This window comes from Cupressus sempervirens, chromosome 5, assembly GCF_028749045.1.
Source record: "Cupressus sempervirens isolate cs-2001-9-10 chromosome 5, ASM2874904v1, whole genome shotgun sequence".
NCBI classification, from domain to species: Eukaryota; Viridiplantae; Streptophyta; class Pinopsida; order Cupressales; family Cupressaceae; genus Cupressus; species Cupressus sempervirens.
Window position 1 is genome coordinate 702,081,112 of NC_143122.1, and position 18,978 is coordinate 702,100,089.

At 33.2% G+C, this 18,978-nt stretch overlaps 1 protein-coding gene across 1 annotated transcript; it reads left to right on the forward strand.

Annotated features, from left to right (window-relative positions):
- Positions 1 to 6,569: 6,569 nt before the first annotated feature.
- On the forward strand, positions 6,570 to 18,586 carry LOC149557929 (homeotic protein knotted-1-like). Its single transcript, XM_089832387.1, has 5 exons — positions 6,570 to 8,182; positions 8,977 to 9,093; positions 9,354 to 9,489; positions 17,761 to 18,017; positions 18,231 to 18,586. The coding sequence occupies exons 1-5, from the start codon at positions 7,658 to 7,660 to the stop codon at positions 18,417 to 18,419; spliced, it is 1,224 nt and encodes a 407-aa protein (XP_089688513.1). The 5' UTR covers positions 6,570 to 7,657; the 3' UTR covers positions 18,420 to 18,586.
- The last annotated feature ends 392 nt before the right edge of the window (positions 18,587 to 18,978 follow it).

The following is an 18,978-nucleotide window of genomic DNA, read 5'->3' on the forward strand; positions in this document are numbered from 1 at the left end:
GCTTTTATGCAAAGAGCACAAAATCAAGAGAGCCCTAATTTCTTCATCAAAATTGACATTCACAAAAGATAATTGACTAGTAACAATATTCAACTCATTTAAATGATCTGCAACAGATCCACCTTCTTCCATCTTCATATTAAATAAATGCTTCATGAGAAATACCATGTTTGAAGTGGAAGGCTTTTTATACAGTTTTGCTAGGGTTTGCATCAACTTTTCATTCATCTTTTCTTTTGCAATGTTAAATGTCACCAATGGTTTTAGGCATAATCAAATTCTTCCAAGTGCCTTTTTGTCTAAAATCTCCCAGTTCTCATCTATCATAGTACCTTATTTCTTTGTTTTTTCTTCCAATGGCTTCCATAAATCCTTCTAATAAAGATAGTCCTCCATTTGCATTTTCCATAACTAACATTTTTGCCCATTACACTTCTCAACCTTTAGCTTACCCTCATCTACCATCCCTCCCACTCAACCATGAGACTCCCACTCAACTGCGAGACCTTCCTACAGAGGACAACTAAAAAATAACAATAGTCTGGCTATTAAAAAAATGACAACATGGCTCTGATTCCACTTGTTAGTATTAACCATGGATATGAATAACATTTACATGCATATATAACCAATATCCAAAAATAATAGATCGTACAAATGAGAACCCCAGACCCCACAGGGGTGTTGCCCCCAAACCCCTATAGAAATAATCAAGGGAGAAAGTATGATGAATAAACCTCTGAGTCTAATTAGATTCCATATCACAACAATATATTCCTCCACTATTTCCCTTCCTTAATATGCTCTTTTAGAAGACATATTTTACTTGCTAAATTGGGTTTCACTAGACTAAGGTTATGGTGATGAGATAGTCCTGCTATAGATTTTAACATGTAGGTACATATTTTATTGAGAAAAGTTTAATTCCTTATCATTTATCATGTTGCCACTTTTGTTAAATATTCTATTCACTTTTTAAATAAAAATGTCTTACCTGACCTACTTCTAGCTTACATGATTTTTCATTCATCTTTTAGTTATGAAAATGATATTTTGATCTTGAAAAAAATTTCAATAAATAAAAATACTTTTACTTTATAGCAATATTATTATTAATAAATCAAAACACTTCAATTAATATATGTCCATATCTTGTATTAGTGAATGAATTTCCTTTCATATAAATACCACAAGTGAAAATGCTAACAAATGAAAAGAATTGGATAGCAAGAGGTAACTTGGGTTAAAGAAGGTTAGAATAAAGAAATAGAAAAGCATGAGAATCATATTTTAATAATTAAGGTGTGAAAAAAGAGAAAGGACAAAGAAGAATGATAAGAATGTAGAAAAATAATGAAAAATGTGATGCAAGAGGACAAAACACGATGAGTTAAGAATTGAAAGTTGGAAGTCTTATGAAAAACAAAAACAAAAACATATGCCTTTAAATTTCCTATCTCATCCTTCTTTATTACAAAAATCAAGAGTTTTTGTATTCTTACCTTCTCACTTTCATCTCCTCCCTTTTCTCTCTATGTATATTATTTAAATCTATGATTTTCAAAAATTTCTTTATTTCTTCTTCTTTTTTCCCTTGTATTTAACCTTGAATTGAAATCCTAGATTAAATTTTTATAGAACTAAATTATATTTATTTATATTTATTTTTGAAAAATATCTCCATTATTGAATTCTAAAGCACAATGAAAATATTTCAAAGAAGCATACTAAGGGAAATGACCCAGTACCCATACACCTTAAACTTTGTGCACCTTTAGATCGTAAATGATATGTTGGATTTTGATGATTTTGCTGTTGTCTCTATATGTGCGTTAACTTCATAAATAGAAGGTTTTAGCTTCTACGTATTCACAAATCTCTTTGTAGACACTGTCAAACACAAGTAGTGAAAAAGTGGCCATCTTAAAGTGTCACCTGATACCCACTGCATTCTTGCACCAATATTCACTCACTAAAAAATTACAATACTTATGCTCAAATTTCCTAGTAGTTGTTAGACAATGTCCTAATGATGGTGCATAAATCAGCCAATTACCAACCAAAAAATCTAAAAAATGATCGACCATTACTACATGTGTCATCATATTTGGGTCTCCTTTAATTTTAGTAATTGGAGAGTAAAGATGACAAAAAGGTCATAATTATTGGACCCCTTGTTGGTTATTGGGTCATTTCTTTCATTAGTCGCTATAACTAACTTTATTTACCCATAAATCCTAAACTATATATTAGGTTTTGACATTTTTTTGACTTTGTATGTGATTAAATTATTTAAGAAATATTTTTGTCTTCTTGGTAGTAACAATGCTCCTTGTGGAATTTTCTAAGCATTGAAACGTTAGCAATTGGTTATTTGAAAATGTCACTTGATACCTACTTAAAATGTCTCAATAATCATGTGCTAGCACCACCTTGAGATTCGCTAATACTTGTGCAAAAATATCTAACCAGTCATTTGAAAATATCAATTATTGAGTTTACTATTAGGAATAACAATCCACACCACATAAAAGAGGGAGGCTGTGAATCGGTTGTGTGCTATATATTTCTAAACTTTATACTTTTCAACTGAATCATGAATAAAGGATATAATAATACAAAACAAGATGAGCAAGATATAAACCGAGACCATATCACACAAGCTTTTTGTTCTCGAGGAAAACATTGTTAAGGAAAAAACCCCAATGGGGATAATACTCACAAGATCATGCAACAGTAGAAAAGTATTCCTGCTAGGACACCTGACATTGTTAAGGGTTGATACAGTACATCTAGCACATAAGTGCCTATTAAAGGACTTAAATTTCATTAAAAGATCCTTATACCCTATTAGGAGTTGATGAGAACAAAATCCTACTACTTGATCACAGTTCTCAAAGGCCAAAGCCTAAAGACGCCTTCAAGGACTCACTGTTTGAAAGGAGAAGGCTAAGTCCACCTTCAAGGACCGACTGTCCAAAATACAAATTGACCAATAACAACTCAATTGCCTTTATAGTTCCATTAAATTGCATAAGGAATAATCATACCTCTATCAAAGCATCTAATCTAATTTTACCTCTACTTTGACCTTCCTTGCATCGATCAAAATTTCACATCCATTCAAATATAGTCCATTCACATATATTACAACAAAGGAATTACTTTCCTTTATACAAGTTAAAAATATCGTTAGGTCAACCTATTAAGACTTCTCCAATACATAAATCATAACATCAACCAATGTCAAGACACACACAATATCTAATACAAGTGTATACTGTATATAGGAATTAGAAAACCATAATCTTAAATCCATATTCGCTAATCCATATCACACCCTACACAACATAGTCAACTCCCAAAAGGAATTATGTAATTGTCACATCCCAATGATGATTGTAGTATGAAAAAATTTAACTTTAAATCCCATGGTCATGCACGATGTAGACATATTATTATTCTAGATTACAATCCACTCATACTCAAAATAAAACAACCATCACTAGCATATTTTCTGATCACTAGTCTACAACTAGTCTTCACTAAAACAACTGTAACTCTCATAAATCAACACATTAGACCATGTTCAACCTTAAACATAACTTTTACACTCACTCAACATGATGTAACCAAGCTTGCGTACTATGAAGAGTCATATATTGTTCGTACAACTCTATCTAGCTGCCTTTAATATCTAGAATAATTATCTATCTAAAACAACCAACATGTAACTAATACATATGTTGACATCAATGACAAAACTTGAATGTCAACATCCCAAACAATAACATTTTGAACAAACATCTAGCATATGTACAAGTGGGTGACTATTGGTGTGTGTGATATATTTGTTAATGGGTTTTTAGTTATTATTTTGATATTCCTTTAAATTAGTAAGTTTAGAGGTTAGGTGTACATGATTATTTGAATGTGGGTGGTTAGTAGTGCTCATCGACTAACAAAAAATTTCCCAAACACATTACACCTTATTTTATAGACTCCGAAAACTTTATGCATATTAATTAGATTATTTGTTTTTTAAATTAACTTAAGAAAAAATAATAACCTAGATGGCATAAAACTATCAAAAAAAGCATTCTCACCATGTTAACAACATATCATAACATCAATAGTTTAACAACATAGAGTTGAGAAAGTTCTATTCCTAAAACCTTGGTCTAGTGAACTATCTAACCCATAAATTATCTTAGCATAAGGCAACCTAGGGCCATAAACAATACTAAGAGAGATTTCTTCATTTTGCATCCATCTTGGCGGAGCACATATGCCCAATTCTCAATAAGAAACTTAAAAAGTTTCTTATAGTTCCCTTCATTTGAATCATCATTCTCCAAGATCTTTTTTTGCATTAGGAAAAAGGAGTTGCTAATACTATGCATGACTCTCAAGCTAAATTGAGATACACTTCCCAACTTCTTCTTGGTGTCCAACACTTTGGCTTTAAGTGTTTCCAACTCTTTTTTGATGGATTTTAATTTTGGACAAGCCCCTTTTTGCATTAGTTTTACATAACCCCTATGCAATGGTTTTGTTCATCTCCACTTTCTCGGTCATTGCATCATAGGTTAAGTCTATATACCCCTTTTTTATGCTTAATGATGTGGTTGGAGTCACCAATAGATTTCTAAGTGCTACCTATCTCTTCCTTTTGATTTCTTTGAGCTTTAATCTTATTTGTTGCCCTCATTATATGTTATATTTTAGATTTGTTCTCTGTATAGAATAGAAAAACACACTTCAAGGGCTTGAGATAGTATTTTAGACCATTCTTTTAGTGGTTAATAGACATATATGATAATTTTACTAAATTATTGAAAAATAAAACATTAGGGTAATGATATTGTGAAGCATAAGACATTGAAAAGTTTTGAGGAAATATACATTTCTCAATAGATGAATCTATATGGTTTTTAAAAGTGTTTTTTTTACTTTTTGTGTTTTATAGTTCAAGCGAAGCTATAGAAAATGATGATCACCATTCTCTACAGTGGTCTATTAGGTGAGGTTTTTTTTTCTTTTCTTTTTAGAGTTCAATTGAAATAGTTATCTAGATTGTAAATCCATGCTTTTCCCTCTAGGAATCATTTTTGTTTAGAGTGCAAATATAACATATATACAAATTATAAATGTACAAATATCTTTAAGCTTTGGTATTATAATATCGCAAATATATTTACTAAACCAAGAATGATTAAACTTTATAAAAAAAGTAATGAAAGTTAATCTATTTATTTTTTATTGAAAACTATTTATTATGGTTCTTCTTCTCTTTCTTTAAACTATATATATATATATATATATATATATATATATATATATATATATATATATATATATATATATATATATATATATATATATATATATATATATATATATATATATATATATATATATATATTTTATTTTACCATATTATATTATCATACAATTTTATTTTCTTTTCTTCATGTAATCATATATTAAAGGTATGCGATTTTCACAATTCATCATCAATTAAGATGGATTTTTGGAATAGATTGTGTGTAATTTTTTTGAATTAACTTTTCGCATCACATTTAGCGAACCATCATTAGAATAAGAGAACTGAGAAATGTCTAATTGCAAACCATCTCTCTCTCTTTCTCTCGATGTCATAAATTCAAATCTTGTAATTCATATAGTCTTATTTTGAAGCCATACCAGTATCAAATTTTTATATATTTAATCAAATGATATTTGGTGTAATGATTTAGTCATGTTGTAATTATAAGTACCTCAAAAGTACTCCATTCAAATCTATTCAATACCAAAGCAAGAAAAAGGGTTACGTATTTTGTAAGTCAAATAGGATAGAAAGTTAAATGAATTCTTAGGAAGAAATTTCATAGTTAACACCTTTAAAATTGTAGTATTTGGATGTTCACCATCTCAAAAGGTCAACTGTTTCACTTTTCTAAATATCACCTAGATGGGACAAGTGTTAAGTGTACCATTAGTCAAATCTGTAACAAGGTTTTGCAAATAAGACAACAAGCTAAGCAAGATTTAACTTTGGAGGAAATTCTATAGTACACTTATGAGTGACCTTTATGTTGTAGTACTTGGATGAGTGACCTTCCAAGATGGCCAATTGCTTCACTTCTCTAATCATAATCTAAATGAAGAGTGCTTCAGTTTTCTAATCATAATCTAGAGACAACTAGTGCTAAATATATCATTCAGTCTCATTAGAGATGAATTCTTATGACTCACTCCTCTAAACATAACTCATGAATTTGATTTGAAAACTATATGATCAATCAATAACAAAACCATATATAGATTGGAGAACAATAACCTGATCTAGAAGAAGACTGAATAATTGAATAATATTTTAATTTAAAAGACAAATCGGGAAGGCAATCGCACACCCCATATTTGGGAAAGCATCCGGGAAGCAAAGATCACATCATATGTGGGAAACCATTAAAAAATAACTGGACAGCTGATATTATTCAAAGAAAAAATAGTCCATCCCATATGTGGGAAACCATTTAAACATAGCTGGTTAGCCGGTATTATTCGAAGGAGGAGGCACAAGGAAATGAGAAACTTGACCACCAGTAGCTACTTCGGGCTCCTCGAGCTTTACAAATGGTTGGAAAGGATATGGGGGTAATAAGTGCGGTACTGAGAGAGCAAATGGTCGGCCAAATAACTTGACCTGTGGAAGTCTGCACTCGGGAGTGCGCCGTCAGCCGTCATTCCTGCCGAGCCAAAGCACCTTCGAGTTGGGCAATCACTATCATCTTTCCCCTCCCCCGGGCCCCTCCGCGATTACGTTCCGAGGTTATATTCACGGTTTACTCAAACTGTACTGCTGTTTGCACGTGATGATCAGGAGGAACTACTGAGGATCAGTATGCACATTCCAAGGTAATAATTCTGCGAGAATTTGGCGGAGACGATCTAGGGCAGATGTTCTACCACGTCAGGTGTACGGCCGGGAACATTTTGTTTTGTTTCTCTTTCCATTTAGGCCGCGGATGAATCATGAGAAGTTAGGCACTGTGCATTGGGGATGATGTTTGATGTTTAGCCCGGCTTTTGGGTTTGAGTTAGGGAGGATGATGTTTAGGAAGGGCAATGCCCAGAGAAGTCAGAAGATAACATGTATATTTAACCTCAATAGCCAAATATTCCTTACGCTTTGCATAGTACACAATCTGTCAGTTTGTGGAGATGGGTATCTTTGTTCTCTGCTGTACTCCCTTGTCCTTTGCCCCTCAGGAAGAGAGTAGAGTAGAGTAGTAGAGTTGTGGCAGTCAGAATGATACGATGATGAGAGTCTCTACAACTGTTGAAGCCGGGCATGAGCTTAATGGTTTCTTTTTGTGTTATTGTGTTGCAGTGGAGATGAAAAGGGGAGGCGAAACGGCATCTGAGAAAGGGATTTCCTGTGATGGGCACGTTTTTCTAAAGCGAAAGCAACCCTAGGGAAATCTATCTGGCTTGGCTTGGAGATTGCTATTTTTAGATGGACGAATGCGTCACGTAAGTGGGTTGGGCTGTGTCTTGCTTAGTTCGATTTAGGTGTATTGTATCTCCAGAGATTTCAGTAGCATGAAATGATGATGCAGCAGTAGTGGTAGATCTACGGCGGGTGTGTATTATGGAGCACCCAAATGCAGAGATAGACAACATGAATATGAATATGAACATGAACATGAACATGGTGGGGGATGAGTACGGAGAGGGAGAGAGGAGCTCCATGATGGGCATCATGACGGCACACCGTCCCCACGGCGACGGCGAGAGCATCATCACGAGGAGAATGCCGGTTCAGAACAACTCCTTCGTAGCATTTCACGGCCAAAGCCTGCCTATGCTGCAACACCATTCGATGGAGCAGCAACACCAGTTGAGCAACAAAACGGTTTCTTCTCTGCCGCTGGTTAAGATGGAAGGAGGCTGCCAGAACCTTGCTGGCCGCTTTGAATTTCATAGAGAAGTGGGTGTGAATTGTTTTGGAGAGTCGTCGTCCAACCAGTTGTGCAGCCAGTCTGATAGTCCCCATTTCAGTAGTAATGGTAGGAATCCTGTTGCTAATGAGGAGGAGGTGGATGGAATGAAGGCTAAGATTTTAGGGCACCCGCACTACCGCTTCTTGTTGGAAGCTTATATCAACTGTCAAAAGGTAAACCCTTGCTTGAACCGGGTAATAATAATGTGTGTATCATGTGTTTAGCTGTTGTCTACGAGTTTCTAGTTAGCACCGATCTTTGGAATCGTGGTTTATATGAACAAGTTCAATTCTGTTGGATGACATTGCCTTAGATTTGAATTTGAGCATGTGCCTTCATTTTCTATAAGTTTTTTGTTTTGCCCTCTTGTGGATGATGGTGGGTTATGGAGTTTGATCAGAAATGACAGAAATGAAGAGAATAACTTTTATCTTGCTCTCTTCTCTATGATGGCTCATAGAATCCAATCTGAAATAAAGAAGGAAAAAACATACATTATAGTAGCAGAAGAAAGTAGAAGAGAATTTTTGTGGTGTGCTATCCTTTACGATGATTCATAGATTTTGATCCTAAAACTTACATGATAGGGGCAGAAAGCTAAATAAGAAAATTAAATTAATCTTCTATTATCTTATCACGCTCTCTTCTTGATTATAGATCATAGACTTTGATCAACCAAAACCAAAACCTAACGTCCAATAAGTTTATCCAGAGACTCCTACTCACAAATTGGAACTCTCATGTGCTTCAGTGGTCAGCATTGTCAAAAGTCTTTCAATGGGTGAATTTTCTGCAACATATGTGCATCTCATTGCTACTTTGTGAATGTGTGTTTATTTTAATCATATGAATTAAGGGTTTACTGTTTCAAATACCACTTTCATTTCTTCTGAACCTCTGGAGACAGTTTCCATTGTTTTTACCAGTACTAATAGTTTAGACTCCTCGTTTGGAACAATGAGTTCAGGTTGGGGCTCCTCCAGAGGTTGTGGCTCGTTTAGAGGCAGCCGCTGGTGAATATGAAAGTCGACAGAATGGGACGGATCTGACCTTCGGAATGGATCCAGAACTCGACAGGTTCATGGTGATTTTCAAGCACATAATTTTCTCCATTACATCTCCTTAGCACTACTTCTAGGACTTCAGGCTATTGTTAACAAGGATTTTCTCTTGCATTTTCTTTTCTTCTACAAATCTAGTTCTTAAACGGACACATCGGTACCCATATATTTTTAATATGGGTCTTCACGTAGGATTGGCTTTTCTTTTCCAGTTGCAGTAAAATGTATAGATGGTGTTAGAAGACGAAATATTCTGATGCTGTGATTTCTTCCAATTTATCAGGAGTCTTATTGCGACATGCTTAATAAGTACCACGAAGAGATTACGAAGCCCTTCAAGGAAGCCATGGCGTATTTTAAGAAGATTGAAACTCAGCTTAGCACTCTCACCAAAGAGACGATAAGAATCTCTCCTTCAGGTGAAATTTCTCCACCAAAATTTCATAAGCAATCTATGAATAATTAACTCTCATAACCCTATATACCTAATTATTTCCATTTTTAAATACCCAATTATTTCCATTTTGTCCTACTTATTTTTATGGTTTATCACTTGATAGGAATACCAAATCAACAAATATCAGACCATGATCTACAAAACCATGTTCCTGTGAGATATAAGCCCGACAATAGGTACTAAAGGTAGTCGGTGTTTAATGGGACAAAAATAAACATTAAATTATTGTTGTGGTAGAAATCATCTGAACCTACCAATAAATATGATCATTGATTTGGGTATAAAAAATCATATTTGAGAAGAAAAATGGCTCCCCATTTCCAGAACCGCCTGGAGTAAGAGCATATACAAAATGATAAAAGACAAAGTACTGGGTTTAATGTACGGGAAGGAATCCTTACCGATTTTCTCAACGTCAAATAAATGTCCGCAATCAGCGGGGCACAGTACTGACCGCTAGAGTAGACTGTCTTAATCCGTTAGAAATCCGCGGACATGTGTGAAATTATAGGAGGTGATAAAATGAAGAACATGGAGACCACTGCTACTATGATGCAATCTAATGAACTATAATCTCGTCCTGTTTAAACAGAAACAGTGAAACAAGTTACAGGGAATTCACATTTCATCGACATGAAATTAGCAAATAATGGTCTCTTTTCTCTTTTGAAATCGATCAATATGAGTTCAATGTCGAAGAGATATTAGCATAAGTCCGTGCTCCAATATTGAATAACAAAAGGAATTTAAAATCCTCCATTGACCCAATTTTTAAGCTGCCATAATGAAGTAAGAAATTCTATAGTTGAAACAATTAAAACTAATGACAGAATTATAACATATGATTCTATAGTTGGAATCCTTATTTGCTTGTATATTAAGATGTTTATAATCTTGGGCTACTGTAGGACTTCGTTTCTCAGCAGTTAAACCCCTTATGCATTTTTTTTCAATCTGAAAGCGAAGTTCTGCTATCTTTATGTTAGTCCTCTTCTATATATTAGCCAGCTTAAGTTAATTCTAAAATTGTTTAATTTTTAATCCTTTCTATAGGCTGTATTTTTTGGTTTTCTGTACCTTATAGGCAGGTTTAGAGTACAGATGTAATAATATATTATGTTAGTAACTGACTTAATTTTGAAAAATGAATGTGAGAGGCGTGCAATTTTAAGGTAACATTATTATCATTTTATATCCGCTCTTTAATATATCGTTTCCATAGTTCTTCCCATCTGAAAGGAGATGCAAGAGATTTGTCAACCTTATGGGGATCGAAAGGTTACTACCTACCCAACTCTTTATAATTTGTCATGAGAATACTATATGGCCAGGCAAGGTGTTTCTAATCCTACTGTGTAGACCTTTTGGGCGAATACATGCGGTATACACATTCATTGATCCTGTTCTCATACAGTTTGCACGTAAAACATTCACGAGGTTCCTTCGTCTTCAATATTTAAAAGGCATCTACAAGGTTGACAAAGTTGAAGACAATTTATGATTTTATTCAAGTACGGTTTTAATGATTCTTAAGAACAATTAATTTATTAATAACATAGACCTACTTCTTGTAAATTATGGGTCTAGAGATTGAGAATGGATAAACGAAAGTGCTGGACAGATATCAAAGTTCAATTTGATGGGACATAATTACTTGTTCTGAGAGAACGATAAAGGCTTTGTCCAAAAGCAATAGTCCTAATTGGCATATGAGAACTTATGTCAAAGAAGCATTGTTTTAGAAAAAATAAGGTTCACCTAGGTGAAGTACAGCATTGCAGTTTTCAACACACAAAGCTACTAATTTTCTAGCTAATATGGGAACTGAATCTCTCGTATATCTTTTCTTGAGAATATTGATATGGAGCGGAAGTGTTGCAAATAGTAGGGGGAGAGGATCCAACAGTTGAGCACCCTAACTTCGTGCTTCTGAAAATCTTATGTGGAAATTTCAAATCATTTCTATTTTTTGACAATAGCTTAATTGGCAAGTCCCCTACTTATAACTAAGGTTTCAAATCAACATCATCAAATATGACACCACATCAGCATACTTTTTGTAGAGTTGTCCAAAACAGCCCCAAAAAAAGTGAGACCAATCATAGTGCATTAGAGACCCCCATACTTGTGCAGCTATGTGGCATCACACTATTGATTATTTTTTGGGAAAGGTACACATTTCATTCAATTATGGGTAGTCATCATTAGCAAGAACAACTTTAACGTCACAACTATTGGTACAATCTTGTCAAAAATGTTGGATATTAAATCAACAAGTGTGGGTGTTAAGCTAACAACTCCTATCACAGCAATTGGAACGTGCTCACATATTGGGTCCTCTCCCCTATTATCGAAAAATGGTCACATGTGATATGCCATAATCTTCTTTTCTAATCGTCCATTTTGACAATTGGTAGCGACAAATATCTTGTGCATTTATGACTATTTATAGCGATTAAGTATTGAATACTTATGATTGTGTGTGAGGTAAACTCAAGATGCATATTATAACGAGTATGGCTAGGAAATGAGGATTTTTCTAGTTTTATTTGTTGGTATGGAGTGGTGGGTTATGGTGCCTAGTTGCGAAGCATTGACAAGTATTTCATCTAATTAAGGTTTCCTTTTTACCAATTTATTCCTCTAGGGATCTAGTTAACAAAGGTCATGAATGGAAATTTCATATTGGAAAAGATCTTTTGGTTTCCTTAAACACTTAGGTCCTAAATCTTGTTATAATGATTCTAGGTACTCATGGGGGTGCTAGATTCTAGATTAATTTGGTTGTGGGCCAATATGGTAGCTTGAAAAGGTGATAAGTTAATAAGACGCTCTTTTGTGGATCTCTTCTTCCAAAAGAGATGCCATTTGTTTCTTTTATTACCTTGGTTGTTGACGGTGTAATGATGATGGAGGAGATTAATATTTTAAGTAGGGATGGATAGATTTTGATGGTATGATTATAACAACGTAAGGTTGTGTAGCATTGTCATGGTTTATTTGAAGTCATGAGTGGGTATTCCTTCTACTTATGCTAATTATATTATAAAGATTGACACTTGAAGGGCTGAATTATTTGGTAGGGTTCATCTTTCTAGGCTAGAATTTTTGTTTACTTCTTCAATGATAGTGGGGGTAGTCTTGGTTTTGGGAGAGCATCAGTAATAGGACTCGAGGTAGTGTTCGTCCTTGGGAGAACATGGCTTATAGTGGTCAAGGTTATTGGAGGAATACCTCAGGTGGTGTGGATATATCTTGATGAGGAATATTTGCTACTACTTCTCCAATGATAGTGGAGGTAGTGTTTGTTTTCGGTGAGCATGACTAATAGGACTCGAGGTAGTGTTGGTTCTAGGAGAGCATGGTTAATAGGGCTCAAGGTAGTGTTGGTTTTGGGAGAGCGTGACTAATAGGGCTCAAGGTTATTGGAGGTGTATCTTAGGTGTTCTGGCTATTTATCTATAGGTATTTTTTGTGATGATTTCATTTTTTTTAATGGTTAGTAGCTTTTTACAGTTGGTTTTCATGTAGCTTAGTAGCTTTTTATATGTAAGTATTGAGTGTTGTAGCTTTTCTAGTTGACAAGTAGTTGTTGCATTCAAGTTTCTTGTGTTTTCTTTGTGTGCTTGTCATTTTTTAGAGGGTTTACAATTTAGTATGATATTTAAATATAGTATGCATCTTTTATGATGTTTTTGGTTAAGTTTTTTAAAAGATCACTATAATTAAAGAGCAATATTCATCATCAATCATGTTCAAAGGTTTGTCCTTAATTATATTGAAATAGAAAGAGTGTCGCTTATAAGTCTTATGTCTTATATCAAATGTGTATACTTATATTAAAATCTAAATATAGATAATATTGTTAAGTCCTTAGATTGAAAATCTAATAGGATACATAGAATGCAAATTCCATTTATATAGGGACAAGTCTAAAAACTTTCTATTTTCACGAAAGTTTATTCTAATGTCATGTTAACATTTTAGTATATCAAGGATTATGAAATAACTTCCTATATTATTCTACTTCTAGAGCTATAAATCTCAAAGATTGTGGGTTTCTTATAAGTAAATTGCTTGATAAAGAGCATAAAATCTTTACTCCACATTTGAGGACATTTAAAACATGACCTTAGTACTGTTAAGAGTCTTCAATAAAGCTTAGGACACTACTTAGAACATAAGAAAGCTGCAATTTCTTTTCATACACTATCATGACATCCTATACGCCTTGTGCAATGACCCTAAACACTTTTTTGCATACCCTCTTTCCTCATAAGGATATTCATTTTATAATATACCCTTCTATTTAGTTCTAGCATGCCTCTCTCAATTTAGTGGGCCTGCAATCGTAATACCTTGCCATCACTTTCTTTCTACTTACTTATTTACCACAAAGCGAGGCTATTTACGAATAGAAATCTAATAGTAACTATGATTTTGATTGATTATAATCTGATTTTCTAAATATTGCAGCTTTTCTAATTTGTTTTTCCGTCGTTAATTTATTTAATGATGCAATCTTTGGTTTCCCTTTATCCCAGTAGTCACTTATGATCCATCCTACCTAGTAGTTTGGTGAGCGCCCTTAATTATAACAAGAATATCATGATTTGGCAAAACACTTTTGAAGCTTAATGCCTCATTTTTAAATGCTAAAATCTCTTCCTTTGTGGGCAATTTGGAACTTTGTGCTTATCGTCAAGTTGTATTCAAATTCAATCATTATTTCTATTGATCAAGTTTTCACTTTGTGAGCTATTATTGAGGAATTGAATGAATTTCAAATTAGAAAGGTGAACTTCTAGATAGTTGCTTCATTGATTTTTGGAGTAATATACAAAAAATTATCTTATTTATATAGAGGTTTGAGAGCATATGTCTATGTGATATTAGTTTTCAAGTAGTTTTGAGGATTTATGAAACAATCAAAATTCATTTCCCTGCATGATACTTTTTTCAATTGTATATAATAGTGTAGGAAAATAAGAAAATTTGCTAGTCTTCCTCACTCTTTTTAGTTTGTAGATTGACAATTTGAAAAGTTTTTAAAAAAATATTTTTCTAACATTGGTAGTTCATTACATGTATATTTTTTTCAGTATCTTTTTTTTTTTTTTTTTTCTAATGACTAGTATTATTGTTTGCTAACGGCATTGATTTTATCTTTTAAACAAACAATGGTTTGTAGATTCTTTTGAACAACTTGTTATCTGTTTGTAACAACCAAAAAATGTGTTTTAACTTGAAGAAATAAATATCATGATTTTTACTTATAGAAAGTGCTGATCTCATTCATGTAACTTGTGAGGTAAGATGGTCACATGAATCTTTTCTTGCACTTATCTTGGGGTCACATTCAAAGACCCTAGACTTTCTTTCAAGATAAATTTGGGTCACATTCAAAGACCCTAGACTTTCTTTCAAGATAAATTTGGGTCACATTCAAAGACCCTAGACATTCTTTCAAGATAAATTTTGAGGTCAAAGATTTTTAATCCTTTGCTGCTCAGAATTTGTGATAAAAAGATTGCTTTTAACATTGGTTCAAAGATACATATATCCAAATTAGATCTTTTTGACATTTTTGTTTGGACGACCTCTCTTTACGGCCTTCGAAGTTTAGGGGAACTTTCTCAATGGAATTGAACTTACAAACTTTTGCTTAGGAGAATTGTTTGACTATAAATCATAGCTCTCTAGTGTATTGTACACGCAAAATTTGATGCCCACTTGTTCAAGTGGGATGCCATTTTCAAGGTCAACTGCTATTTGCAGTTGGAAAGCCAATTTGATGTATCCTAGTAATGCTTACTTTAGGCTTTGAGTAAAATGTTGGCTCTGTAGATTATTGGCATATTTGTTTGTAATCTTATCCAGAGGGCATCCATTATCCAAATTAGTAAAAAGAGATTTGCATCCAAGAGGACATTTACAAGCCCTACATCAACAAACCCAAGTTTCTCTGCCTATGCTATTGAGGTTATTGACTACAAAATAATATTATCATGCACCTACATTCGAACTTTAATTGAAATCATTGGTCTTGTGGACAGAGTTCCCATCACCTAGATAGCTATAGAATTGAGACCCATCACATTTCATGAAAGATATAAATGTTAACTTTGCTTTTGATGGGTGGGGACTAAGCATTATTTCCTTTTAGATGAACATTTTTTAATCTATATGTAGAAGATTCTAGTCTCCTTATAAGCTCAAAGAAGCTTTGTGGAAAGCATTTTTCGATGTTAAGATCGTAAGTGTTTGGCATTATACATCAGGTAAGCTTGCACATTTAGATGTCCTCACTTGAGTGAGTGCAAACAAATATGTACTACTACCAACATCTAACATCAGAATTAAAATCTTTTCCATTCCAGCCGATGTTTCAGTTAAGGAAGATTTCAGACTGCAATCAAGCTGAAAAACCTGGGAGACGAACAATACGAAATATGCATCTTGATAGAAGCACCCCTATTACAGATTTCTTTGATAATTGATATGGCTTTGGATTTAATCTTGGCTTTAATTGCTTAGCCTATTGTATGTAATGTTTCCTTTTTTAAAGAATATAATAAACATTATCTCTTGGATCTTGACTTAGTAATATTTTTAATTCCAATTGACAGTGTGAAGTTATATTTTATAACTAATTTTTAAGAGATTTCAATTAAAAAACAGACCACAAACTTCTAAAATCATAACTTTGAGAACTATTATACCATAAAATTCCTCTTTCCTTGGGATAATCTCTTTCAACTTCTCATGTTAAAATCTTTGAATTATTTTCTTGACTTTACTCTATCTTGCATTGTCAGAACCTTTAATTAAAAGAAATAATATTGAATTATCCTTAATAATGATAGGAATAGGTCAGAGCAATTTATCATTGCACTGCAGAAAATACTAGACAAATGCGAGTATTTAAAATGGGCAAGCTAGCTGGCATCATTAGCCAGGCACAGTTTAATTTATATTTTTCTTTAGTTTTTACAGAAAATTACGTGACAAGTTATTTTTCAATTTCATTTATATGATATTGAGCTATTTTATTCTATATAATAATAGAACGACCATCAACAATGTTCTTGGTTTTAAAACCATATTGAAGTTGCTTATAGGATCAACTCTCTGTAGTAATTTACAATTTGATCTGTATATTCTTATGTTTCTTTTTCGAGGTTTAAATTTTGGCTTTTGAAGTTCTAAGTCAAACTTTGATTGTAGTTATGATGTAATGATAATCATAAAGGTATAAAGGCAAGGAAATCCTTACAATTTATGAATAATAAAGAAATTTTTGTTTATTATTAACATTTATAATATTTAATTATCTTATAATAGTCTTTCGAATTGTAAGAAATTTATAATAGGAATTGTATTGTTTGGTCCATAATTTGGAGGAGTGTGATATATTTTAGATAATTCTATGAAACTTTTAGTTTAAGAAAAAATGATTTCAGGTTAATACTACAGAGAAAAGATGTGATTACAACTCATTCAACTCTAATAGATGAAGCCATTCTCACTTCCAAACCAAAACAAAATATAAAAGTGAAATGCATTGTCAATTGGCATAATGCTTTTCAGAAATGAAAACTAGAATGTGAACTCTTTTCACATATTATTTGGTACATATTTTGGTGGAGAGGTCTGAGATATGAGAATATGGCTGGAAGTTACTCACAATAACTTGAATAATCTTCAATTATTCAAAGAAGTAACAGATTCACAATTAGGGCTCAAATTTATGGCTGTAAGATACTCACAAATAGTTATACCGTCCATTAAGTAAATTTTTTGTGACAATTAGTCTTTTGAAGTTTCCTTTCTCTGTTATTCATTTTAAAGCTCCCTTCATATCTGAAAGCATCTTTTTATTTTGAATTGATATTATATAAACTAATTTATCAATATGAAAAAGAATAATCCTATAATTCTTTTGACAGTCCATCTGAAATCACACCTTTTATGTTACACTATCTTCTAGAGCTTGTCTTATAATAAAAATGGCTATATACATTTATATTACCATCATATTCAAGGCCTTCTTACAATGAACGAACTGACAGATTTCGATTATAAGAGGGTTGAAATTATCAATTTATAGAAAAAGATTGAGGATAATTTATTATATAAGAAAGCACATTACTCTTACAAACTGAGTTGATGAGGTGATATGATTTGTGGAATGTGTTCGCTGTAGTCTAATCTAAATTTTATTTTCTTACAGCCGAAAGTGATGATAAAACAGAGGGAGGTGTTTCTTCAGAGGAAGATTGCAGCCCTGGTGAAATGGAGTATCAGGAATTGAATCAAAATTCACAGGACAGAGAATTGAAGGATCGTTTACTTCGTAAATACAGTGGATGTCTAAGCAGTCTGAAACAAGAATTTATGAAGAAGAAGAAGAAAGGGAAGCTCCCTAAAGAAGCCCGCCAAAAGCTATTTGACTGGTGGAGTCTCCACTACAAGTGGCCTTATCCTTCAGTAAGCAATTCTTACGCTACTAAATTTTGATTAGATTTCTTGATATTCAGCCTCATTGAATCCTGCCTTTTTAAGAGTCTTTAAACAAAATGGATTTCATTTTCAGTTCTATCATCTGTTATAATAATTTGTAGACACAGATTATATATATTTTAATGTCAATTTGAGCTTTTAAATAGGAAAATGGCATTCATATTTCTATTGTTACTGCAGGAGACTGAAAAGGCAGCTTTGGCCGAATCCACAGGGCTGGATCAGAAGCAAATAAATAATTGGTTTATAAACCAAAGGAAACGCCACTGGAAATCTTCTGAAGACAATACCCAATATGTGGTAATGGATAGTTATGGTCCATCGTTTTACGTGGAGAGACATCACATGAATGAGGGGTCTGCTTTCTGATTTAGATTGCTAGCTCAACTTCCATTGCTAGCCTTTGAATGTTAAGAATGCCTAATAAGTAAACTTTATAGTGTAGGATACATATTGCATGTGTTCCCACTATTCTCATAATTTGTTCCACCAACATTACGATCCTCATGATATAAATATGATTTGTATTGTGTGTATGTGTAGTTTCATGTTTTCTAGATGCTAATAGCAATGCATATTCCAGGTATAATTGTTCAGGGATCCAAATTAATTATTGTATTTGCTGTTTATCGACAATTTACATGGGCCATAATCCATTGATGCTAGTACAAGGCTACTGATGATATAACTAGGTTCCATTTTGCCCATTTGGTTATGTTTGTGCATGAAATCCAATTATGCATGGTATATTGGGCATATGGGTTTAACATATGCAAAGTGGTATAACATTAGATCACTGCACTTATGCCTGATATTTAGTTTCTTATCATTTTCATCATTCAAATGCATTGAGCACTGAAACAATCACTAAACAGTGTTTGTTGCAGAGGCTGCTGTATAATTGAAATGTTTTTGTGTCAGCTGTTCA